Source organism: Mytilus californianus, unplaced genomic scaffold (genome assembly GCF_021869535.1).
Source record: "Mytilus californianus isolate M0D057914Y unplaced genomic scaffold, xbMytCali1.0.p SCAF_14, whole genome shotgun sequence".
In the NCBI taxonomy this organism is placed as follows: Eukaryota; Metazoa; Mollusca; class Bivalvia; order Mytilida; family Mytilidae; genus Mytilus; species Mytilus californianus.
Genome location: NW_026262626.1, coordinates 10,331,000 through 10,358,713, shown reverse-complemented (window position 1 = coordinate 10,358,713; position 27,714 = coordinate 10,331,000). Strand labels below are relative to the sequence as shown.

Here is a 27,714-nt window from a genome sequence, read left to right as displayed (position 1 = left end):
AGTCAATAAACCATGACTGAGGGGGCGGGTCAAAAAATCTGTATGAAATGGGATGTTCCAATATTAATACAACTGCATACCAAATATCATTGACCTACCACTAGTGGTTCCCTTTAAACTGTCATAATCACAAACTATTACATTATTGAGCTGCCCCTCGAAACAGCACACTTAAATCTCACTTTTTTTACTTTGTCAAAATGAGAAAAAAAAACTAGTTTACCACCATCATTAATTCATGTGCCTGTCCCAAGTCAATGTTTTTTTTGTTTTTTTCTAAAAAAAATTGTTACTTGGAGAATGTGATGGTGAGGGCAGATCGTTGATATTTTTTGCTACATTTATGCACTACAGTGTTTTCCCTCGAAATTTTGTAAATAATCAGGATTGACTGAAAAGATGGAAGTAAAGGAGAATTGAGGGTTAAATGTAAACAAATCTACGGCTGCCAAGAATCATTTTTTAAATCTTCAGGTCTTGGAATACTAAAATAGCACCAATATGAATATAAATGCTGCTTTGTATTGAAACAATAGCATAGTGCTAGCTTACTGACTAAGTCCAAAGAAGGCAAGTCACTACTGGACATTTAGATCTACCTACCAAATGAAGTAGACATATTCCTTCGGCAAGAAATAAGCAAATATCTTGTTTTTACATCTGATCACACCAATTGAAGACTTATCTTTGGCACAAAAAGGCAGACAACACACAATTGTATCTGATTTTTTTATTGATATATTAATATATATTTTTAACATGTTGTATGTACAATCATGCCCATTGTAATCCCGAAATTTTACAATGATAAATGATGCAAAACAGCACTTTCCTACTAATTTCTACAATTCAATGTCCATTGTAAACACTTCAAAATTTTATCTTTTTTCTTCAACTGATTCAAATAAATAATTTATGAACTTTATAATTTCTGTTGCGCATGAAATTGATGAAATCTAAAAAAAAAATGTCTGAACTTTTTTTTTAGCTGTCTTGATAAACAAATTCAATGAAATATAATTATTTTGTACATTGATTTTTCCCTTGTATGTTGTACATCAAATGTTTATCATGCATGATGTACATCAATTTATTACAACCAGCTGTACTGCTGCAGACATATGATATAATGAAATAATGGTTTGAAACCCACAACCATTTCATATTTTATGGAAGCTCCCTTCCATCTATAATCTATTTACATGTGACTAGTGTCAAAAATAATTGAATATGAAACCAAAATAAATTAATGTTTGATAAATACAAATAAATAAATATGAAATTTGATGACTGTTTTTTTACAACACCATTTGCATAGAAGATGTGATTATTTTGGAAATGCTGTACGAATATGGAAATTTAAAATTCCATTCAATAAAACTACGATTAATTTATTTTGGACTCATGTTAAAACTTTATAAATACAATTTCATTAAATAACTAAATGTTCAAAATGCACTCTTGCCGACAATAGCCAATTTTCATGCACTTACTGGCATGAAAATAAAATATTGCAACTCAATAAAATGATAAATGAAAAGCTCATCCATTCATGAATAAAATATATAACTTTTTTTTACAACTGAGACAAACACATACAATACATGCACTTCACTATCACACATGACCATTCACACATATGAATATGCACTATTGTACTCTTATTATCTTTTAGACATTGACAAAAATACAAACAAATAATTCATTGAAACTTAATAATCGGTCATCAGAAGTTGACTGAAAGATACCATAAGTACTTTTTGTCAAAAATAAAATCCCAAAGAGTTATCTTTCTTTCTACTGCAAACAAAAAATAAAATAAAAATAAATCATTCAAGTCATGATAATTTTTTATCACAGAGATGCAAAAATATTGTTTAATATATCATTGAAAATAATTAAAATTTCAAAATAATCTTTTAACAATTCAACATTGATAAATAATGATCTGTAATTTACAAATAAATAAATACTTCCAATCTCAAAAGTAATTTTACGATCAACGTTTCCACCTGAGATGCTAACATAAATGTCAGGCCTATTAAAGCAAAATTAGTTTGTCCACTGTTCACAGGTGATGATAGTCTAGGTGGAATTAAAAAATACGATTTGTATTTTATTCTTTTAAATTCCTCAAAGCCGGTATTTTAAAACAAACACATTGTTACATTTTGTACTGGAAATTCTGAATACTATTCAACCTCAACTTCAGATTTTCTCTTGTGACAGTGAACAAGTAATTTACTTATGGCCGAAGCACCACTGTATCACTAAATACATTTAGCAGAGAACAATCAACAAAATAATAAATACAATTATGTGGACCTTTAATTATGGTAACACAAGAAATTTCTCAAAATAAGATTTTTTTTCTCCGGTTCTGTTGGTTTTCAATGATCCTTTATTCAAACTCATGGCCATCATACAGAAAACAAAAAAAAAAAAATTCCAGAATAAAAAAAAGATTATAAATTACTTTCCTCTCTTTTTACTTTTTTCTGTTTCCTTAAAAATAAAAAATAAAACTGCAGTAAAAAATTGTAAAACAGATAGCAAAAAAAGGTGATTATAAAAGAGACAGAGATAACTTCCACGCTCGTAACAAACATGGAAAGTTTCACATAGACCTCACTAAAACGGAAATTGGTCCACATAATTAAAAGGTCAAAGGTCATCAATAAACATTTGCAAAATTCACAAAACAACAATTCTTCTCACATAACAGCTGTAATCAACAAAAACAAATATTAACAGTGTACCTATACATAAACCCTCCTAAAAATGACTAAAACAAACTTGTCAAATGCACTTTTCTACGGAATACCACGTCCATAACCACTGCTAGAGCACTTTTTTAATTGGTTTTTTTTTACGCTGTTTCTACATCAACAGCTTTTGCACCACTTTGCTGTAAGAAATCTGCTGAAGCCGATATGTCTGGATGCATTATGGCTTGTGATGGATCTTTTTCATTGATGGTGGCATTACCATGACCAATTCTGGCATCAACTGTTACGACTTCCACTTTTTTGTCAGTTTTGTCATCAGAAGTTGGTGGTGATATCTCGGGACCCTTCTCACAAGTTTTGATGGGATCATGTGACAGAGATTCTTTTCCAGTGCCACCTGGTGTTACAGGGCCATACGGATAATACCTTGTTGAATCTTCTAGTTCTTCAAACAAGGATAATAGCACTCTAGATTTCACTAAAAAAATAAAATAATTGTCATTAAAATTCATTTATTCATTCTTTTCATAAATATGTATGAATTTATATATTTCATCTACAATTTCGTTCTTTATTATTGAGCAAGTTTTTTTTTCCATATTTGAACATGTATTTCATTGACACCATATGAAACATAGATATTTATGTTACCCAATAAGCAATTTGTGTGGTTTAAATTAATGTAAGATTATGTCAATTGTCAGAACTAGTTCCCTGTTCTTCAGGTGTATATCATCAATAGAGAAACCAGACAATGTAATACCCTTATCAATGCAGTAACAACATAAAGTGAACCAAGTTTGTTCATTTAACACAATTTTGAGACATTCGTTTTATCCAAGAATATACTATGGAAGCCATTAAAAGTTTAAATTTTACATTATTAATCACTTCAGCAGTATGGTACGACTCTATACTGAAAATCTAACTGTGTGTCATGCATACTTTAAAAGTAAATTTTGATTAATGACAATCATTAACATGCAATTGTTTTTGTTTGAATATTGAATATATCACTCCAAAATAGATGAAATTTAAAATTTTGAACATCAAGACATCAAGTCTGCCCACAAAATAAAATTCAATTATTGTTGATAAAAATATAGATTGAAAATGAATTTATGAAATTATATTTATAGTTTTTAATCCTGTTTAATGTTGGTTGGTAGTGAAATTTTCACTCCAACCAAAATTTTTTTTTAGGTACCATGGTTCACACACTAACACCTTTTTTCAGTAAAGAACGCACTTTACTTTGTCCATCATATATATGCAGCTGACTGAAAAGTATAAATAAGCAAGTCAAGAAATTATAAAAATAACCCTTGACCCCATACTCACTGTTTGGAGTAGAGTAAGCATCCACCTTAGGATTCTGCACCGAGGGTCCCATTCTGGGAGATGGCTGAAGCAGACGTGGATTGGAAAATAAAGAAGCCCCACCATTCATCATGCTAGAACTCGTAGAATAACCAATATTCAACGAGGATGGTGTCCAATTTCCCAAAAATACAGCAAAACACAAAACCAAAACCTGCATTAGAACATGCAAACAATTTAGTTTATTAATTTTGAAGTATTTACATGTAAACAAATTTTTACCATATTTTTTTCTCTCGTAAATATAACCCCTTTTGGAATTTTCTACAAAATTTTTATTTTTTCTCACAAGAAGTGCTTTGAATCTTTTTATTCTCAAATTTGACCTAACTGTGGATTATAATATAATTGTTTACATGTAAATATTTGATTTGTTTTTCACTTTTTCTTTAAACCTAAATTGTATGTCTTGACTGAGGTAATAATGCTCTCATGAACGTATACGTTTTTTTCCAACAATCACTGCTTTAAAATGCTGAATTTTTCTAATGTTATATGGGATTCTTAATAAAATACAGCCAATTAGGAAACTGTTTAGTAATAAATTTACATAAAATTTTGATATTCATGAGAAAAAACATAATGGTTTAACGTGATATTTATCCGAGAAATAAATAACATGTGTCAGCTATAATACAAACTATTCATCATTCTGTTTTTTTCCTTCATTTTCTTTTGTCATTACAAATAAATCCTTTTACTTTTCCCAATTTGTCAACTAAAAAAAATTTTGCCAAAACTTTACAAAGTTGACACTTATTTACACAACCCTTATTTTTCAAAATGGTTAGGTTACTATATTCTACACATTTGAATATTTCAGCATATTAAGACAATATTACTCCAGTCAGACACTCATAATATTCAATATATCAATGGTTCTGTGTTTTATGAACATAAACTAGACACATACATGTACCAACTGTTGAAAATCAAAATCTGTGATTTTTAAATTTCAAATGTAGCTTATTATTTTGCAACAGCTGGATTTGTTTCTTTTTTTCACTAAATATCACGGTGGGGACAAATTGTCAAATTTTGCTTTCATATCTGCAATGTCTTGTCTTGTCTCGTCCTGATTTTGTTTTGTCTCGTCTTGTCCTGATTTTCTCTCCAATATTCACTTCATACAGTTCCTGATTTTCAACAGTTTATTTACATAGCACTTTAACCAACACAGATTTCCAATTAACCAAAAACTTTGAGAGGGATCATAATTCAACAAATTATATCAAGTAAAAAAAAACACATTTCTACAATAAAATAATTCGGGTCCATTTCCTTGTTTCACATCCTCAATATTTAAGTCCAATATCCTCCTGGATATAAATCTTTGTTTATTATCACACATAAAACAAGGGGAGATAATAAAATGATCCCTCTCAAAGTCTTAATCCCTGATAATAACGGATTATTTTCTAACCATAAGCACAGTTCCTGTTCCGTTACTAGTTGTCCGTGTGACTTTTCCCACAATATTCTGTAGTTTATGTAACTGTCCTATCAGAGACCTATTGTTTGTTTCTAACAATTCCATTTTTTTCTTCAGATCATTATTTTCTTGTGAAAAGGATTCCACTCTTTTTTCCAAAGCCTCAACATATTCTTTTTTCTTCCGTCTACTTTCTTGTGCTGAGATCTGCAAAATGTTTTACATATTAACAAAGGAGCTCTTGTCAGTTACCTCAAATTGACATATTTGCATTTCAAATTTGTGATGGAACAATATGAAAATTAGGTCAATGTCTACAATGGTGTACTATTTAGTAACATTATTTATTTTGATCTGTTTTATTTTTTACTTTGTTTAATGTTGTGAAAATAGTGAATATATTTATATACAAAGTCCTATCTGAATGAATTTAAACTAATGTTGAATAATATCTAAATTCATTAACTTTTCCATTACTAAAGTCGTATTTATGGTACCAACAATGTTTTTTTTTCCTTTCAAGAGAGGAAGGATATCCATCTACATTAAGACATAACAAAACTACAGTACAAACAAAAAATCTGTAACTACTTGATAGATTACTTGCTAACTGGAATATACAACTACACAAAGAATGCTACCTTATTTTTTATTTTTCTTCTGATTTTCTTTAAATTTTTTTCTTCTTGTTTTGTTAATGGAAGTTTATTAGGTACTGGGTACCCTTCAGATATTAATGTTCTCTTTTCTTCTTCTGATAATATTAGCACTCCTGATTGTGGTATCTGTAAAATACATGTAAATTATTTTATTTTTTAGTCCTCGGAAAAAAAACATTACAACATAATCAAGCTTAGAAATCAAAAAGATTTTTCATGTGCCTTAAAAAAAACGTGATTATTATTAGCTCAATTATTACGTTTGTGTTCATTTGTTAATTAAAAATTTTCCATTGCAACTACAGTTTTCCAATATGTACAAGTTTACCAAACTATTCTGGCAGCAATAGAATAGAAAATCAAATTAAGTCCTTTTATAATTAGCTTATTATTTGATAATTTGCATAATCTCCCATCTCATTTTCACTGTCCAATTACACATCTAACTGTTATCAACAGGAGAGCCTATCTAAATCAACAAGAGACGCTGAAGACTAAGCTGTTGTTCAGATGATGAAATATTCAAATTACCTACATTCCAGGGTTGAAAAATTTCAAAGAAACTAAATCATCATGTCTCATGCATTCAGGGGTTGTAAAATTTCGAAAAAAACTAAATCATCATGTCTCCTACTTACAGGGTTGGTGAAGAATGGCTGAGAGTATGGTTTAGATGATGATGGTGATAGCGATGAACAATGTGATGCTTTCTGAGGCATGTGGCGAATAGGACTAGATGGTGCTGATCGTTGTGGACTCAATCCTCCGTCACTGTCGCTACAGGAGCTGCTTGGAGGAGTTGGTGGCAGTGGTAATGAGTCAATGTTTACTGAAAAAAAATTAAAAGATTTTATACTATTATAAAATGATTTACCTAAGCAAATTTCAAAGACTTCTTTTCGTGGTGTCAAAAATCACTGCTTTTCCCCAAGATTTTCATTAATGATCAGTAATCTTAAATAAAGTTTTAAAAAATGCTACATTTTTTCTGAAGATTAAAAATTGCTAAAATTATGCACTTATGCACGGCAAAACAAAAAGAAGTTTGCGCCATATTGTTCTTGGTACAACATAACCACTTGTACATGATACTTAATGATATCATATGCACTTGTAGACATTTATTGACACGATAAAAACGTTAAACAAAGAACTGTTTGCTAATTTATATGAACAACAAAACATGTTGTTATTTTCAAATATCCAATTTTTGTAGTAATTTAAGATCATTATTTTAACCAAAGGAAAATTGAACAAGAAAGTTAAAAAGTTTAAATGCAAAATTATACAGGAGTCTTTTAAAGTTTCATTAAAAATTTTATCTGGTTTTGGCTCATTGTGCTACTTTTCAAATTAACAAAGAAAAGCACTTTAAAACCTATACTAAAAGTCTGGTGTACATGTACTACATTTATCATGATCAATGGGTTAAAACATGTTGTGTATACTTTTGCCCATAGGCATATATATTGAAATGTAATTTATCATAATAGAATTAAAAGAAATGATCAAGATTAAAGAACAATTAATCAAGATCATAGCTGCTCTTAACACAATATTATAGACAAAACGGCAGATTTATCTTCTATTTCAAACTTGCTGTATTTTCCCTCAGGCTCATTGTCAACAACAGGTTTAAAACTAATATCATCATTTACTTGACAAGCAAATGACAAGTTCCCACTAAATAAAACATTATAAACAAAAGAAACTGACATATCAGAAATTCAAGGATTTCATCAGATTCCTTCCCCACCATGAATAAGTACCATGAAATAATTTATAAATAACTGTGAACTCCTCCCTTTTTGAGCCTAGTAGACATTTTTAGGTGTAATAAAGCCCTAATTATAACCTGTGTCAACTAAATCACTTTCCATGACAGAAAACATTTTTATTGTCTTCACACATCATATACATTCATAATTACACTTTTAAATTACTTCTGGTCAATTATAATGGAATACTTAAACAATTATCATAAATGATAATTACTAATTATATGGCAAATTACAACAATTTCCATAATTGCCTCATCATAAATAATGTCTATTGTCTTTTGAATGTTCTAACAATGAATATAATACACTCCATAGGCTACAAGACCTGTATTAATAATTTTAGGAGAGAATTTTCTTAAAATAAGCATTTTATATCATAACAAAGGATCTGCTATCTATAACATAATTTGTACTAGCTTGCCCCATATCTAAAGGCCTCTTTTGAAGGTGAACATCAAAATTTAAATCATAAATATCCTTTCCATTATTAATTATGAATATAAATGCAACACCAAGAACTTAAATAATGAAAAAAAATAATTATGAGAAGACAATATTTTTAACAAACAGATTTGTCTATTGTACATCTGTGTACTGTTTCTACATCTTCTGTGCAGTTTTTACATCCTCTGTATACTGTGTCTACATTTTCTGTGTACTGTGTCTACATTTTCTGTGTGCTATGTCTACATTTTCTATGTACTGTTATCAGACTCCTATCAGACATTTTCATACATCGACCTGGTAACAGGTGTTACCAAGTTACTGTCTGAATGTCAAAATCATAGAAAAAGTATATGTATATAATTTTAACAGAAAAACACTCCGTAGATAAATTACCTGAATTGTCAGAATATTCAATGAAATCTTGTGGTTCTGTTTTAATGGTAACGATTGGTGCCGTATGAGATATGACATGTTCAACTTGTGTCGGTTGACTATGAGTTGATGTGGCAAGAATTATGGTTGGTTGCTGTTTTGTCAACACCGATGATCTTGTAGTTGTTGTAGTTATCATGGGCAGTGATGTTGCATCTGGTTCATTTTTTGGCGTAACGTTCAGTAATGACTGCGTCAGATTGATGCTCATTTCCGGGATTGATTTGTTAGGAGTTCCTGTTGTACCTGACAAGTCCAGAGCCTGGTTGTTCCCAAAAAAGTCGAGTTCTGAAATGCAAGATGATTAATACACATATAAATATACTGCTTTAACTTAGCTGGCTTGAAATAATTTGTCAATACATTAAGAAAGGTAAATTAATGTCCAATGAAAGCACACACTATTTAAAATCAAAAGAATGGGGATGTAATTTGAAAACAACAAAAATGGAAACTCCAGTTTTAAGAACATTACATATGGTATGTACATATAATGACTATCATGTACTACTTTTATGTTTATAAAACTAGCCAACAATCTTCATGGCACAAGGACATGATTTTAAATGTTTCAATCTTTTACATAAATAACTGAAGGCCTGATTTGAGGACAGTTTCCTCTAAGACTACTGATCTCTTACAATATAGTTAACCTGTCCATTATTTCAATGCTAAGTAAGTCTTTTTCTGATAATGCATTTATTTCACCTACTAAAAATATGTTCAGTTATCTCCCTTAAACCTTATGCAAACAATGGACATGACATTTCCCCAGAGCCAAAATAAACTTTACACCACTGTAAATACTAATTAAACTCAAACAAAAGGTACAATTTAAAGGAAAACTAGGCCAAAATTCTCGACACAATGCATTAGGTACTAAACTTTTAATTGTGTGTGATGTTGGAAATATTTATTTAGAAAAACATCAATACAATAATTTTAGGCCTAGTTTACATGTACTAAATTATTCATTAGTAAAACATCGTAAAAGTTATAAAAGAATTTTATATTTCACAAATGTTTTTACTGTCAAATAAATCCCTTAAAGTCATGTAATAAATCAAAATAATTAAAATCAAAATTTAGACAATTAAAACTTAAAACTAGTCTGCAGTGCAGTCACATGACTAGGTCAAACAACAAATTCAGGCCGTTTTCATTGATTACATACAATCTTGTTATTTATGACCTAATCACATTCACTATAGATATGTAATACTTAATTCTCAAGATAAATAAAAGTAGATAATGTTATCTTAAACCCTACAAAAGAACTACCAGTAAACAGTCCATCAGAACACCCTCTCTGTCAATATTGAAATGCATGTACCGGTATAGTTAATTAAAATGATTCCAGCTACTTAAAATTTTTCAATCAGTTATTTGGGGCCATTGGCAATAGCAGAGACTATGTTACATCACACCCTATTACTGGCTATCATTTTGGCAAATACAAAAGGATCTGTGTTCCTGATTGCTATGGAAAACTGGTTGTGCTATCTTGAACAGCAGATTTTTGTCTGCAGTTATGATTGCCAAATACAAAACAATGGATTTTGCAATCATTTACTGATGCAGCTGCCCTACTGATAGCCAGTAAAAGAATATGGCGAAACAGCACACATACTATATTATACCATTGCAGCTGCCCTACTGATAGCCAGTAATAGGGTGTGACTAAACAGCACACACACACACACTATATATGTTATTCTAGTTGTTTATTAAAATTTATGTCTTTCCATTGTGTACATTGGAGTGGACAAAAATTAATCGAAGATGTGTCTAAAAGACTTTTATCGCTGGTTAATATTTTTCTGCCAACATGTGTTTATTAAAGAAGGACCTTCTGCCTTTGAAAAAAGCTTAATACATTGTATTCGGAAATAATAAGAATAAATGAGCATTCAAGACAACAGCAATATGACATCAAATGATCACCATATCTATAACACTATATAATCGACCTGAATAACTTGAATCTAAACCAAATAAATTTATACATCTAATTGTTTACCAACAAATACATGCATATTCAATATTTATCTGCAATTGCTCAATGAAGTCTACCCTATGATGTAACTCAGCCAATTATATCATATTGAGTAAAATGTTGCTTGTGAGATATCATTACATGATACAAATATCAAACAAAAACAAAACGATTTGACGACGTCCGTAAGATGTTGATTCAAAGAGTTCTAGACTCATACTTTGTGTAGGTTGTGTTTTGTTTTATTTACCTTCAATTTTTGTAAGTCCGAAGGGGGATGTTGGATCATTGTTGATTGTAGAATAACTGTGTTCTGATCGAATCCTTGGTGTGGGAACAGCATCTGTAATCATCTTGTCATTGAGGACAGGGTCCTCGAAAAAACTGTTGAGCCAGTCATTGTCCATGTAGTCATCAGAGCTCTGAAATGCACAAATTACTATTTTATTACCAGTATACAACCTAGTTTGAACTAAACATTTTTGCAGGCATCAGTTGGGAATAGCTAGACCATTTTTTTCCTGCAGTAGTCAGAAATAGCTAGACCTATTGTAGAAGCATTGTATAACATGTCATGCTAGCTTAGTGTCACAGTGTACATGTAAGTGTTCATTTTAATCTTATCTGTGGGCAAAATTTAACAATAAATTAACTACAATCGAAAAACTTTCTTCCAAAATTTGAACACCAAATATTCCCTTGATAGTTGTTACTTTATTCATACATGTATATATCAAATGAAAATTCCTAAATGGATTTAGTATTTACATGCCATAACGATGTAAACAAATGATTCGAGTTCATACATCAATAATTACTATCCACCTAACTGCATTAATTATTAATCATAACATATTTTCGCTGGCCTTGAACGTTGATTTAAGTATGATTTACACAGCAAAATAACATATTTCTTCAGTATATCAATATCCATTAAATCGTCAATAAAAAAACATACATAATAATGACCAACTTCCATATTATAAGGACACACAATACATGTGGTCATCTTGGACGGGAAAACTAAATGTAAGCAGACTGATCCACAGCAGATGCTTATCATGTAATCTCAAGGATACAAAACAGGAAGAGGACAAGGTTTATCTGTTAATACAACAAACATTTACGGATTAGAAACAAAATCGCCACTTCCAATTTTCATTTTTAAATATTTGAAAGATTTTTTATTTACGCAATTAGGCCTAAAATAACAAGAAAAGCTTTTAATACATTTGAATATCCATGGTTGAATAGAAGCATTATATATAATATCCCCCTTAAAAAAACAAACCAGAAACCCCCATTTTTATCTCAAATCATCTGATAACAAAGACAAACAATGCACAGGATTCCCATTTTTTGTGAAATACATTAATTCAACATCAACTAAACAGCAGAATTAAAACAAAGACCTCCAAATTCTAAATACATGTATTATAGATTCCTTATTATTCGTTAGGTACAAGTTTTCGTGGGTACAGATGAAGCACAAATTTAAATGTTCAACAAAGTATAAATTTCTCATAGGATTGTATGCAAACTTGGCCAAAACCATATCAAAGAAAATATATTTTTCTTCAATCCATAAAAAATAAATGAATCCACACCATGATGTTATACAATGAATTTACAAGCCTCTTTACTATGATATACTGGGTACAAAAAATTTAGCAACATATTTTTTTAATTTCATATTTCAAAAATAAACTACAATTTCTAAATGTAACGTCACCTGAATTATAATTTGTAACAAAGAAAATAATCATAAGGTGAAATATTTATTCGACCAAATAATTTCCTAAAAATTTATTTTTTGGCAACTTTGAAAATTTTAATTTCAAGATTTTTGGTTCAAACTTTTTTTATTCAGTATATAAGCTCTAAACTGTCCAGAGTCCAGACAAGTTTCACAAACGACCTTGACTCCCTATAAAGCTCTGGCATGGTGGAACAAATTCAACACAGACTTTCAAAATCTAAAGGCTTCCTTAATGACTTCTTGGCTCAATGATAATGTAAACCTACACTACAAACTTGTAACAAATCCATCATTTACAGAGGTTTACTGACACTGAGGTCAATGGCCTCTTGTGTTTTCTCTTATTTCCCTTATGAAAGTCTACCTCCACTTACAAATAATACTAAAAGTACAACTAAGCTGAATACACATGTACCAGTATATATAATAGTTATTTCTGTTTTGGTTTCAGTATTAGTCAATAGATGACAATATATTACAGATTATTATGAAAATATTCATTTTTGTTTTGAAAAAGAGTTCATTCGGTGGTTTTACTTGACTAGTTTTCATCAATAAAAATTCTAATTTTTCAGATATTTGTACCAGTATGATTCATAACAGTAGGAAATAATAATGCTTGTGAATTACAAATGCACCATATATTTCCCCAAATATCCCGCCTTCACATGAAAAAGGAGAGAAATTACAAACTGAACAAAAGAGAATTTTATAATAACAAATTTACGTAAAATATTTAGACTTGATTACATCCCCAATTTAAACATCCTTAAAGAATTTTTTTTTACCTTTAACCAGCTTGATTTAAATTCTAACGTAACCATCTCCCATAAAAATTGAAGCAATCAAAAATCAAATCTTTTAAATTTAAACATGTTAAAATATGGTCTGATTATTTAGCCTTTAACAAAATATAGTTTCACGATGTTTACGCTCATGTTTATAGAGACGTCACACCATTCAGGTGACGCAAGTTTGGACAAAAAATATCATGACTTGGGTTACCCTCCATTGTCATACATGGCTAAATTTAGAAATGTATTATTTAAATAAGCTTATTAGTTCAAAAACTTTGACTATTTTCTCATATTCATAAGTCTCGTATCTGTAAATTACGGCTAAATTAAATACAGAAAAGGCACAAAAGAACCTTACTGTAAATGAAACGATACAAGTTATTAAAGGTTAAATAATAGCATGATGCACTCCATGATGCATTCCATCAAGAAATTGCAGAATGCATATGATGGAAAACATGAAAAAGTCCAAAATGAACCTGCACTACCATTTACAGTCATTTAATAACATAAAAAAAATGCAAGTATTAAGGTATTATACATGTATATGTATAAAAAGATACTTTTCACACATTTTTTCTCTTTGTGGCAGCAATCTTGAATATTTACCAACATTTTGCAATAAAAAACCTCAACTTTATTATCAATGTTACCTAATTCATAGGACTGTCAATCAAAAACCTTCCATTAAAAAATTCCATTTTCTTTTCAGTTTTAATAAAATACACCTGCTATACAAAATCTCCTAAAATTTCACTTTCCCATGACATAATATGATTGAAGAAGAAAAAAATCCAGAGCACATTATCAACATCTAAAGTTGACATAAATAATCTAACTATCACTTTTTTATCAATCAATTAAGAAAGTATGAAAACTAACAATTATATCTATCAACATATCCTCTTCGACCTCCATTCTTCTTCAGTTATCATTTATAAAATGATCCCTTCATATTAATACCCCTTAATTTAAAGGAGTTGAGACAATTTAGCCACCAATAATTACTTCCCCTTAGGCCATTTGAATTGACAGGTAACACAATCTGTCTGTCAACATTTTATCTCCTCATTCTTTTTGTACTAAGAATATTGTCTTATTAATAATTATTCTCAATTAAGATGACTTGGGGGTTAAAGATCAAATCAAAATTTCAAGTATTACTAACAAATATTGATATCTATAACCTCCTATGACAGTTGATTGAACAGCTGATGTGCATAACATATTTTTCATATTATTAGATAAATAATTTGTAAACAATAAAAGTGTATTTGTTTTTTCTCAGTTAACTGAGAACTATCTCCATATGTAGCTCGATTTATAGAATTTAGGAATTGTCTTCAAGTACTTTAAAAGCAATGCGGATACAATCTTTCTCGACAAGCATCAAATATTCATATATGTTTTGATCCTCCATTTTCTCTAGAATACTTCAATTTATTCACATATGAATGCTGCTGGTTAAGATATTGAAAACAAAAGGGAATATTCCATATCCTTGTAATTGTCTCCCCTACACCACTCTGTAATAAGTAATTACCTCCCCTTGATGAAGTTATAGTAACACATTCCATTGTGTAATTAGCAGTTTTAAACAGGTCAAAGTGAATATATAATTGAATACAAATACAAAGCCACAAAATAAACAATAAGTACCAATATTTACAACTTGTTGAAATTGTAACAAACAAAATCTAATCCAATAATCGTCAGTTTAAAAGCACAATTCAAATCCTTAAACAAAAGATGAGACAAAAGTGAATACAAAAAAAGACTTTATATCTTCATTTCACATTTCAAACTTCATGAAATAAGAGAACAAATAAATAACAACCATAAAATAATCCACGATATCCTCCATAAGTTCAAACATGGCTGCACGGTTACTCCTCATAAATTTGAATGGATAGTATACCGGTACATTGTTCGCCATATCGATTGATAGAAAACTTATCAATGTTGCGTCAGCTTGCCAACCTGGATTTGCCAACTCACATCTTGCAACCTATCTCCATCAATATTCAATATAAAAGTCAATTAATCCCTTTATTCATTGACCAAAGATTATCCAAACCACAAAGATGTAAGATGGGAAAGGACAATTTTAAGAAAGTTTCTTTAAACAGATTGAAGATGGCAACAGATTGTAAATATGTGTGTTTGAACCAACATATTTCTACAATATTTGGGACATCTGTTGTTATGCAAATTAAAACAAAATGCAAGATTTATAGTTTTATTTGTATTACTGTAACATATAAAATAAGTTGGGTCATTTACTGATTGTTAAAACTACATCACTTCTATGAAGATTTCACTTTTTTGCCCATCAAAAGTGGTCAACACCCAAATCTTCCAAGTTTTAACCTCTGATACTGTTTACCAACTTATATTCGTGGACACTTTTTCTTTTTTAGCCCTTTCTATTCGAGTTTGATGCAATTTTCTAATTTTCTTGATATAATTCTATATGGGCAGGGCCAAATCTTACATGTTCACAAAGATTGATTTTTCATCTTATTATTATTCTCCTCACAAAATTAAGTTGGTTTACAGCATATTTTGTCTAAGTATTGAATACAAATGCTTACTAGCTTGCTTCAATGGATTTTACTTGTTGTCTTGTAATAAAACAAAAGGAATAGCATTCATGTATCCAATCCAGTGGGTTCAAACTGTCCAAGCTAAGAGGTTTTTATCAACTTAGTGCTGACTCCCACTATGGAATGGATCCAACCTAAGTAAACAACTTTTCTACTTGCAAGAAAACCCTATCTAATGTAGATAAGGGTATCTTCCAGTACATTTAAATTAAAAATAACAAATGACCTACATTTGTAACACTATACTGTATACTAAAATGTTAAGACTTCAGGGGAGGGTGGTTGTTGAAGATCAGTTGATTTGTCAGTAGTCATCTAGATTTTGTTAAAATAAATGCCAAACATTTGTTTGTTGAAGCTATGGTCCACCACAGTGTCCACCATAAAATGACACTTATAGAAACATACTATTTGTCACCAAATGCTATATGAATTACATAATGGTACTACTAAGAGGATTTAAGAGTCGAGAAAGGTTGCCATGGATCGAAAAATAAAACTAGGAAATAGGTCAAACATTAAATGCAACCTTTGAAAAAAAAATATTTTGTTTTACTTTAACCCAAACAATCTCCATTTCCAATAGCTATGGAAACCTTCCTATCCAGAAATAATTATTCATTTCACCAATCTGCAGCCGGCAAAAAAGTTTTCATCCACTGATGACAAAAAAGTGGTCAAGTAAAACAAACTAACTACTACATTCTCTTCTCAAACTAGATCATGGTAAGAAAAGCTGAGTCAAATCAAGTTACGGTAGACTTATATTACAGAGATCATAATCAAGACTGTTAACCTCCATGGTAATGTCTGGTTTATATGTAGATCATCACAAACACTACTGCATGCACCACTTTCTATGGGAAATCAAATTAAACCAAATTACTGAAACATTCATCATTGTTAAGTTGCATGACTTGTACAATATTGTTTGATGTGGTTAAGGTTTTAAAGGGGGAAAAAAGAACTAAGCATATCTATATTGTTGAAGTAATTTTCAATATATTTTATGAAGAACAAATGTCTCTTTCTGTAAGGGATGAATATCAAAAATGAAGTATTTCAACATTATGCCAAAACTAGTCCAAATTCTTCAAAAACAATATCCGTAGTTCAAATGTACCTAGCCCATTACTGTAGTGTACAAAATCTACATGTATGTAAGACAGCATTGCATCATCTTAATAAAAAGCCATCTTTGCATGCAATTCATGGAAAAGTAGACTGTAAGTAATAAAGTTCGCTTTATCTCCCTGTGCCACAACTGATAAAAACTTACTGACAAATGTGTGCGTATTTGATATTTCCATCTTTTAAGCGACATTGTACACCAGGTGACATATCCCACAGAAGGTGTGTGAACTAGATAAGATACATATATCATCATGTCACAAATATGACCCTATAGTTTACATTTTCCTATTGATAAAAACATTACTACTTTACACTTTATCAGTCAACAATATGAATATTTTGGAAAAGACTAATTATAAGTATACCGAAGTTTGTCTTTCGAAATAAGTCAACTTTAAAGTTATCCTCTCCCTTTTCTAACAAAGAACTTTTTTCAAAAATATATATACCTACACAGATTTGATACAAATTTTTTAAACTGCAGCGTTCTACAATTTCAAACTGTTGGCCCATGCAATTAGATTTTGGATATTTAATTTTCTTTTTAAACACAGAATTTGACATGCACTTCAATGAGTTCCACAAATTAACCCATCAAAAAGAAATTTTGAAATACCTACAAATACGAAATAAAATCTCACTTTCAAATTATAATCATAAAGCAACCTATAAATTCACAATAAAAAAAAGGGGGGGGGGGGGTGCAGGTAGTTCAGCCTTAGTAATTATCACATGAGGAATTATTTAGCTCTTACACCTGTGTACCAGCTAATCAATTGAGAATGTATGTAGTATTAAGCCAAAGAACAACTGTTGAACCTTTACCATGTATCTAATCAATTTCATTGATACTATGACCCCAAAATAAATTATTTATGATAGTATTATATATAGTTGAATTGCAACTGGAAAGTTTTTGTGGTTGATATATATATATACAAAGGTACATTTTTGTTTATATTTACTTGGTACAGAGTTCAAAGGGTAAAATAGCAACCGTATGGTCATATGAAAAGAAAAATAAACAGTACGAAGATCAAATCTTTGGAAAATTGGATCAGACAACCCTTACACGCAAATTTCCATCCAGAATTTTTTTTAAAGTTAGAACTGAAAAGAAAATATTTTTTTTGCTAAAAACAGAACATTTTCTCACTAGCACTAAAATTCCTCACTCATTACCTTGGCCTATATATAAGCCTTCCATAAGTCCCTTTCTTTGTACACTTTTTTCTTTCAATAAAGTTATAATTGAAATGGATTGTAGTGCTACTGGTAACTGCAGTAGAAGACTTTTTCCAGTTACCAAAATTTGTCTCTCGATAAGTAGTGGTGTAATATGGTAAAAATAAACAAACTATATAAGAAGGAAAGGACTGTTAAGTCTACCATGTGCTTTTTTTCTTTAAGAAGAAACAGGATGTCTACATTTCTTCTTTTTTTTTTTTTAAATTGTCACCATCAGTTACTGCATGTAAACATCATTAATATCATAACTTAACATGAGGGATGAAAAAGAAATATTTAGTTGGCAAGTTACATTGAAGATAAATTACAACTTTTCCTGTTACATGTTTGTATCACCAATACACAGGGTCTCTCTTTAGGAAGTCTTGCTTTTATGAGTGCCTGGCATTCATTAACTGGTTTCCAAATGAAGAAACAGGAAACAGGATTTAAATGCTCCATTCACAAAACTGTTTTGTTACCATAATAAATTACACTTTATATAAGTTTTTATGTTGTATATTAAAATGAATGATTAGTTCAAAAGTCTATTTATGTGCTTTTACACCCAACTGACAAAAGAAATCTTTTCAAAATTAACTTCCAGTCTTGATAAGTAAGTAAATGTACTAATTTGTTATCGTAAATTTTATTCATAGACGGGTGGGTAAACTAAGGACTTCTTACTTTTCTTTAGATAAATGAACTGTAACACTTGAATTCAACACCCTGTTTTATGATCCACCCTTAATATACTGATCATCCAGCATCTTCACGTACCTACATGTAAATTATAATGCAGTTAATGCACATTTATAAAAATGATAAGATGTGGAATTTTACCAAAGGCTTTGAATTTTTAGACAAAAACACCAGACGATTTTTCCCAAATCGTTTCTAACCCCAAATTTTGTCTCCTCAAACCAGATAAGGTACATTTAAGAAACATGTACATTAATCATGTTAATATACCTATTATTCCTTCCGACTTTCTCAAGTTTTACCTATCTTAGATTTTATACTATCTACATGTACATGTGTATAGCACAATGGTATCTTAACCTCAAAAATTCAAGTACAAAAATATATCTGTTCTTTGCATTTATTCCAGAGGTTAGACTTAGGCATTTGGAATTGTTTGGGAGACAAAATGTGAAAAAAGATCATCATGAACTTTATTACTACAGTTATAATACTAAGTTAAGGACATTCATAATTCCCCCTTTAGGAGCCCCTTAGTTCAATTAACACTAAGGCTACCAAGAACAATAAACAATCATGGTCTGAATCACATCCACATCATCATCTTACAATGTCTGAACTCCTATGATTAAAACATAGTTATGGGTGAGAGGAAAACTCCACTTTAATGCAATAACTCAATGATAAAATTCTTTGTTTACTAATTCACAGCTGATGCCTCTGTTGAAAGGTTGTGGTCAATTGCTTGAGGGTCAATACAGGTTAAAGGTCAAAGGTATTGTTTGAACTAATAAGAACATCTGAATTTTGTAACATGTTGACTATACATTTACATGTTTAATGGTCAATGCTGCTAGCAGTGGTATAAAGCAAATATATGCCTATGTTCATTCGAATTTTCAGGAATAATGGATTCATTGTGCCAGCTGCTTTGAGATGTCATATGCAAGTAATATATGAGCTGCAATAAGGGATTTTCATTATTTTGGTTGACAACATGAATTGACGAAATTACGTAACAGATTGGGATAAATTGAATTACAAAATCCAGTGTTTGTCACTTAAATTCTTGAATGTTTATCTAATATGTTTCAAGGGCTTAGAATAGAATTTAGTAATAAAGATTGATGTGAACAGGTCTGTAATTTGTTTCTAAATTTTGTACAAAAACTGATCCTGGCTCAAAATGAAAACCACCGGTGTTCATGGTTTCCTTAGTTTTCTGCACCTCATAATGCCTACCCTAAAGTTTTTATTTACCTTTTTGGTAATGAATAGTGACAATATCTTAAAAAGCCAATCTAAAATCAACCCAGTAAAAATTTCTTTTCCTTAAGAATCATTAAAAAACTTTGAAATCAAATTTGCTGGCTCAGCAAGTTTCATGAAGACAAACTGCTTACAGATACAACTTTCCCACATGGAGACATGGTACAAATTTATCCTCAATAAAATCCATTGTTTCTGAACTTAATTTGCATATGATGATTAAAACACATGTTTAGTATGCATTATATAACAACTACTTCTTAAAATTACCACATAAATAAACCATTAGTCACACACTTTGCAGGAGCCATTTTCCTCCTCTTTTTAAAACGTGTGATCGTAAATCTTTTGAATAAAAAAACTGTACCAAATAATAAAAAAAAGTTATCATATTACACGACACACAAGATGACTATTGTAAAAAATCTCTCTTGATGGTGCTGAGAGTGAATTTCTGAAAAACAGGGTGAATACAAGTGATGAAACTCTGATTTAATTTACCATTCAGTCGAATATTCAGAGAGATTTTAGAGTGAATCAATAACAATCACCAGAATTCACCCCCCAAAAAAGACCACCAAGAGTGATTACTAACTGAATCACATTGCAGAATTGTTGAACAAAACTAGAGTAGGACATTGTGTAATTATGAAATAAATAGCAAAAGAACAGCTTTTTTTCTATTCATTATCTTGTCAGTTGAAGCCCAGTAGACAATTCATAACATTTTGGAAATCATTTTAAATATTGGAATGAATTTCCATCATGTATAGCTCTGATTCAGTTTCGTTGTCTGGCTTAGATACTTGTGCTTCTTTTTGGTTATATCAGTTCAACATTTATATTAGGTAACTAAAAAAAAATCAAATTTTCACATATGTTTGCCTAAGGTATCACAGAAGAGACATTGATTGTTATAATGTACATTGTTGGAAAGTAATAAATGATCAGCTGCATAACTAGCACCTTTAACAGCAAGTTCTAGAATCTGTGGTTTTCTGATGTTATAATAAATTATCAGACAATTACCAATAAACTTCATGACATAACTGTGAAATATTCTATCATGGGAACCCCTTACAGTCACTGGGTCATATTTTACACTGACATATGATATATTTGTTTTGTTACATTTTGTTTGGTCTGGTTCTTTTCAATTATGATATATATATAGACACTGTATTGAATCTGTTGTACCTAAATATATATTTAGCCAAACCCTCAAACAATGACTTTCATTTGTGCATAGTAATGTACACTTAGTAAATTCTGAGATGTCCAACGTCTTAGAATTGTCTTATAATTAATACAATGTATAAATGATAAAATACAGTCAAAGGCAAATGTAAAGAATTTATCCCTCCATATAAATAAACATAGGTTACAATATGACTACACCAGTGCTTCATACTTAATAATTCATTCCAGGTTTAAATCATTTATCAGTAATAAACAACATGTGGTCCCATCTCGTTGAAAGTTAAGTTTTCAAGTGGTTCTACAGTGTACATATTGCAATATTCCCACACTGCATTATAACTGGATCAAAACAAAAAAACCACTGAGATTTGTCCTCAATAAGGACGAAAATGTAATATGTTACAACTACCTGTCAAATTATAACTAATTATGTATGGTACTTGTAACACATGTACTAATGGTCAGTGCTCTAATAACAGATAAATACTTAAGCTAGTTAAGGTCAATTTACTCCTGAAATGGCACATTAGCTGTGAATTGTATATAATCTGGATTTAACCAGCAGGGGTTCTGCAAGTTTTTGTACATTTAAGGGAAGCAGGGGATTTTCCTATTCTTATTACTGAAATTTCAAACACAGAAAATGGAAAGGTCAGACTCTCATGTCATTTTTTTTTTAGCTTTAACAGGTTGGGATCAACCCCCCAAATGAGGGACATCCCTTAAACGAGGGACTGTCTATATGGCAAGGGGTTATTTTGCTGTAGTAAAAAAGAAAAAAAAAATTTTTTAACTTAAAAAGGGGAAAATTCGTTATATTTGGAACAACTTTTCTAAAAGAAAAAAAAAATTCTAAAATTCATAGACATGTTTTGTCAATATAATACCAGATAGACCTATTGTTCTTTGGGAAAAGTTTCTGCAAATAACGTAAATATGTGCCCTTTTGTACTTCAAAGTTGTTTTTTAAAAAAAAAAAATTTTATCACTTGAAATTAACCCCTCATAAAAGGGATAGTCATTACTTTGAGGGGTAGTTCCCAACCTGTTTAATATCATTGACAGAAGTATTTGTATAATTTCCATCAGAAAGCATAACTAAATACTAAAATAATATCTTAACTTCCTTTTTCTATTTTTGTACTTTAAATAATCCCAAATGATTTTTATCTTATTACTGCATGTACATATGTATTGTTTCCCAAGAATTCTGCCAAAATTTAGAAGACAAGGAAGTTCTTTGTTTGAAAATTTACTGTATGAAACAAACAAAGATTCAAACAGGAACCTGAAATATTCAGGTATTACCATATACATTTTCGGGATAATTTCTTGAGGCAAAACATGTTATTTAGGAACAGCTGTTTGTTATTATTTGCAACAAGAACCGGTTCGAAACTCACAAATTTTCATACTTTATAACTACTGCAGGCCATTGTCCCCAATAAATACACATCAAATTACATATAATTACTTTACATTTCACTGTCATACTTTTGACAGATAAAATCATCCATCCGTGGTCAATGAGATGGGCGTGTTACTACAAATTTCAAAACCATATGGAAATTAAATCACGAATTACCGGCATGTTTTGTTTAAAACATATTTTTCACCTTGGTCTTCTTGAATAAATTTATCCATACATTTTTCAAAAATCATTGAGACATTTTTAGACGAAGTCAGTAAATTAAATTAGTTTAAAATGTATCACATATGGAACAACAAAATAGCATCCTTACCATTGAGGAGGGGGAGTGAAAAGCGTCGTTGTCCAATATATCGCACATGTCTTCTTCCAAATCGCCGAGTTTTTGATCACTTTCGTATAGCAAGTCCATGGTCGTAAGTCCCGGGAGGTGTCCTAGAATACCTCGAGGGATGGGTCGTTTTCCGTGGGTCAGCCGCCTGTTAAATGTGTCCTCTCCTTTTCCCTATCCAGATCGAGCTGTCTGAGCTAAACAACCTTATTGCAAACCACGTGAATCATTCCACCAATAAAATTAGTTTTATATTCAATTTAAACAGAAGCATTCAAGCTGTTACGAATCTTTAAAATCCATATACTGGAATATATGACGAACATTTATGTATATACTTTTATTGATTTACTGTGTATGTGTATATTTAACAAACAACATGCAACTTCGATATGCGAATGAATTTTACTTCGGGGTCAACTTGATAAATCAGACGTCATCTTTTGCTCGACCAATCAAATCAGTTTTAAATATAATGAGGGGACAACCACCGGTTTTGACGGATTTACACAAGTGCTAACGAAAAAACATTAATGGGTCATTAATCAAGTCTCGATATAAGCAATTCTAAAATACACACAGGCGTCTGATCCAAAATTATTTTTTGGTATCAAAAATCCTGAGCACAAAACAAAAAGAAGGGGGATCCCCCTTATTCATTACCAAATATATTTCAACTTGTTTTTTTCTTATCTAACGTGTTCTTGCTCTTTTACTTTTATATGTATAAAAATAAGCAACACATGATATTTAAAACCCAAAACAAACTTTTACCCATTTTGGTTCCAGATGTTCTTCATAGCTGGGACTATTATACTAACGTTAGTATAATAGTCCCAGTTCAGTCATAGTAAAGTTTAAAAAAAATGCCTATTTATACAAATAGATATATTTGTATCAAATAGTATCAAAATGCGATGTTTTAGCCGTTGGATACATTTTTATTTGTTGATATACAAAATATTGTTTCAAAATCTTTTAAATATCTTATCTAGACTTATAAATATTCAAATTCCATTAGGTTTTTTTTCTAAAACATCATCACTTTCATATGTTTACCCATTGCTTACAAAATATAACAATGTAATGGTAAATTTGGCCGGCAATGACTCTTGTTAACTTTTGGTAGGATAGAATGCAATTGTATCCTACTGGAACTACATTTCCATTTCTACGGTGGAAGTTGTTTCGGTTGAAAAAAAATGATGTGTTGTACTGAATTCACGAAACCGGCGAAATTTCTACACGTAAAATTTGACCGTGGCACAACCCCAGTCAAAGGGACAGCACTTTTATTGCTGTTCTTCATCGCAAAGTCAAAGAGACTATTGAGCATGCAGTAGGGCCCCAAAACAGCCGTCGGACATGCGACCAAACAAATTCAGACTACACAGCTGCTGGCACCGCAGGATGTCGGCGATAACGCTATTTCTGTGCACAGTTTAAGAGCACTGATCGGCGGGTTAATATTATAGGATAAAAAATAGCATAGAAGTAGACTGAAAGAGGGGTGATTATTTCAGGATGCATTAGTACCACGCTTATTGTTAGTTTCATTTGTCTTCTAATTTCCACTCTAGTAAAAGATTAATGCATGTGCATTTTTTTTTTTATAAATATGACGGTAAAATCAAAAGTATTGATTATCACAATCAAGACTTATAGTTTCATCTTTATTGTTTTCAAATCTGAAAAAAAAACTTCGCTGACAAGCTTCTTCTCTTGGAACTTATGTCTTTTCACGACATTGGCATTTTTAGTAGTACTCACAAACGTCTCCATTCGATAATCTGGACCCTTATAATTCAGATCAACCCACATTTTTTAAATTTTCATTTGGAAATTTGTTAATTAGTCTACAGGGCTAGTTTCCCCCAAAAACTTATCTCTTAGATTTAGATCAAATATTTAGTCTCTTGACTTTATGGATAAAAGTTCTTGATAAAGAAAACAAATCTGGCAGTTTGTTGCTATGGTTTTCTGTCGACTCGTCTGTATAGCATCATGTATTTGTTATAAGTCCGTCACAGTGTCATATATGGTTTGGACCAATATATAGATATATGTTTTGGTAAGATATTCTAGTTTTAACTTTTTTACTCAAGAATTTCGATTTCATTTTTTGAAATCGTCTCACCCTTTTCAGCTTTTATAAAAAGACAGACAGTTTAAAAGTCTTTCAATACCGGAAAATGACAACAGACAGAATGAACTGCATCCGATCATTGTCGCTTTCATATCGCATGGAAGTATTCCAGACGACTGCTAGCATCTACTAAAAGCAATAATATTTCCGTCGAAAATGAACAATATATAAATACAGACTTAATTTAACCAAATATTTGAATAGTCTTACTATTAGGATCCTTGAACAAAGTTGATTCATTTCATTTTTTTTTGCCGCGTGAATCTGTGTCGGTGTTTATGAGTACTCATACTTCATCTTTCAAAAATCTTTTAAAAAATAGATCATAAAATTGAGAATGGAAATGGGGAATATGTCAAAAAGACAACAACCCGACGAAAGAGCAGATAACAGCCGAAGGCCAAAAATGGGTCTTCAACGCAGCGAGAAAATCCCGCACCCGGAGGTGGTCCTCAGCTGGCCCCTAAATAAAATTGTGTACTGGTTTAGTGAAAATGAACGGCACACTAAACTCCAAAACATATAAAGGAACTAAAATTAAAGAAAAACATACAAGACTAACAAAGGCCAGAGGCTCCTGACTTGGGACAGGCGCAAAAATGCGGCGTTGTTTGCTTCAGAGATAGAAATATAATAGATATCAATGACGTAAGCCTGAACGGACATAACTGGTGTTTTTCTCACTACGACCTTTTTTCATAGAATAGGCATTAAATTTTAGTACAATGCTGTTGCTACGGAACAATTGATGTACATTGTTAATCATTATTTTCAGGCGGATGTTATTGCAATATTTCTTAGTTTTTGAGACGGTTAAATTCTTCACAAAAGCGCATATAAACAATAAATTATGTTGTATCCGGATTCAGATTTGGATTAATAAATCCCGCTAGACAAACATTATAAAAGCAGCATGAGTTTTATAGTTTTTACTTTTTGTTTTCGTTCTAGATTGGCGATATATTTTTACTCAATCTTATTGAAAACAATAAGTTGTAAGGAAAGCATGGATACAGGATCTGTCTATTAGTAAGATTTAGTCCTAGCTCTCTACAAATCGTAGGATATATATATATCAAAAAAAATAGTACTCCAGGATTACAACTCATCATCATTATTTTGATTCACCCTTTAGTGTGCAACTGAAAGAGACAAATGTTCCTTAATTATCTTCATTTTATTTTGCGTGTGGTTTTTTAAAACTACTGTAATTCAATCATCGACATATATTTTACAATATACATGATGTCTTTTAAAGGCTTTATATAAATCGTTGGTCTTTTATTATAAATACGGGGACGGATCATGTGCGGAACCAGAATTGTGAAAAGGGGGGGGGGGGGGGGGATAGAAAGCCAACGTTTGGATAGCCTGGGATCCTGGCTCACTGTTTTGGCCCTATCGACGAAGTATTAGATTGGGTCAGGATGCCAGGCTAACGTTTGGAGTGATTTACGAGTGTATGCATTTATCATCTATGTATGCAGATTCAGGGAAAAGGAGGTTTTGGCGGCTGGAGTCACTCAACACTCATCCTACCGACAGATACGTTTTCTAAATATTAGATCGCAAATGAAAATATCGTAAAGAGAAAATATATTAAAGCCACCGAACTTGGCCACTGGTCATTCATGATAGTTTTTTTTTTATTTAGCAGACAATCATTTGATTCTTTGAGGGGGTGTTGGTGGTGTTACAGGGCGATTATTTTGCGAACGAAATATTCATATTTTTTATTTTATAAATTTTCAGTTCACACTGGGACTATTATTATCCATGGTTTACAATTATTTTCTGACGTTCCTGAATTCTGTGGGGAATAATAGGGCATTTGCATCCTGTTGTGGATAAATATATTGTTCCAAGTTCCAACCAAGGACCCTTGTACTAATCATACAGAGACATATGTCTTTAAACCAGGCTAGCATATTCATTTCCATAATCCTCTTTTAGAAAATCCAAATTTTTGTTAACTTGATTTGTTCGTGTTATATGTAAACTGAAACAATAAACGTCAATGGTGGACATCAGAAGGCTTATGTAGTAAACCCTTTTCAAAACGTTAGATAAGAGATTAATTGAATTATACATGTGTATTGTCAAGCACCTGTTAATCCCATCGATAAGTATCAATAAAACCTTTAAATAAACATTGAGGGTGTCTGAATTACATACTTACACAACAGAAACTTTGTTGACTCCATAAAGGGTTACAAATTTAATATAATTATCGTTGATTCGCGCGCGGATGTGCATTC

The 27,714-nt window shown here is 31.0% G+C and overlaps 2 protein-coding genes across 3 annotated transcripts in view; one reads left to right on the top strand and one right to left on the bottom strand.

Moving 5' to 3' along the window:
- LOC127724169 (uncharacterized) overlaps positions 1-27,714 on the top strand; it is a 483,200-nt gene that overhangs the window by 67,246 nt on the left and 388,240 nt on the right. The window lies entirely within an intron of this gene.
- Positions 716-23,547, bottom strand: LOC127724163 (cyclic AMP-responsive element-binding protein 3-like protein 2). Of its 2 annotated transcripts, none has more exons than XM_052231046.1 (8): positions 23,293-23,547; positions 11,107-11,278; positions 8,822-9,148; positions 6,839-7,029; positions 6,183-6,326; positions 5,533-5,748; positions 4,071-4,263; positions 716-3,207 (listed from the first exon to the last, which is right to left on the bottom strand). In XM_052231046.1, the coding sequence occupies exons 1-8, from the start codon at positions 23,389-23,391 to the stop codon at positions 2,870-2,872; spliced, it is 1,680 nt and encodes a 559-aa protein (XP_052087006.1). In that variant the 5' UTR covers positions 23,392-23,547; the 3' UTR covers positions 716-2,869. The 2 variants fall into 2 exon arrangements, with proteins under 2 accessions (XP_052087006.1, XP_052087007.1); XM_052231047.1 differs by lacking the exon at positions 23,293-23,547 and adding an exon at positions 15,250-15,291.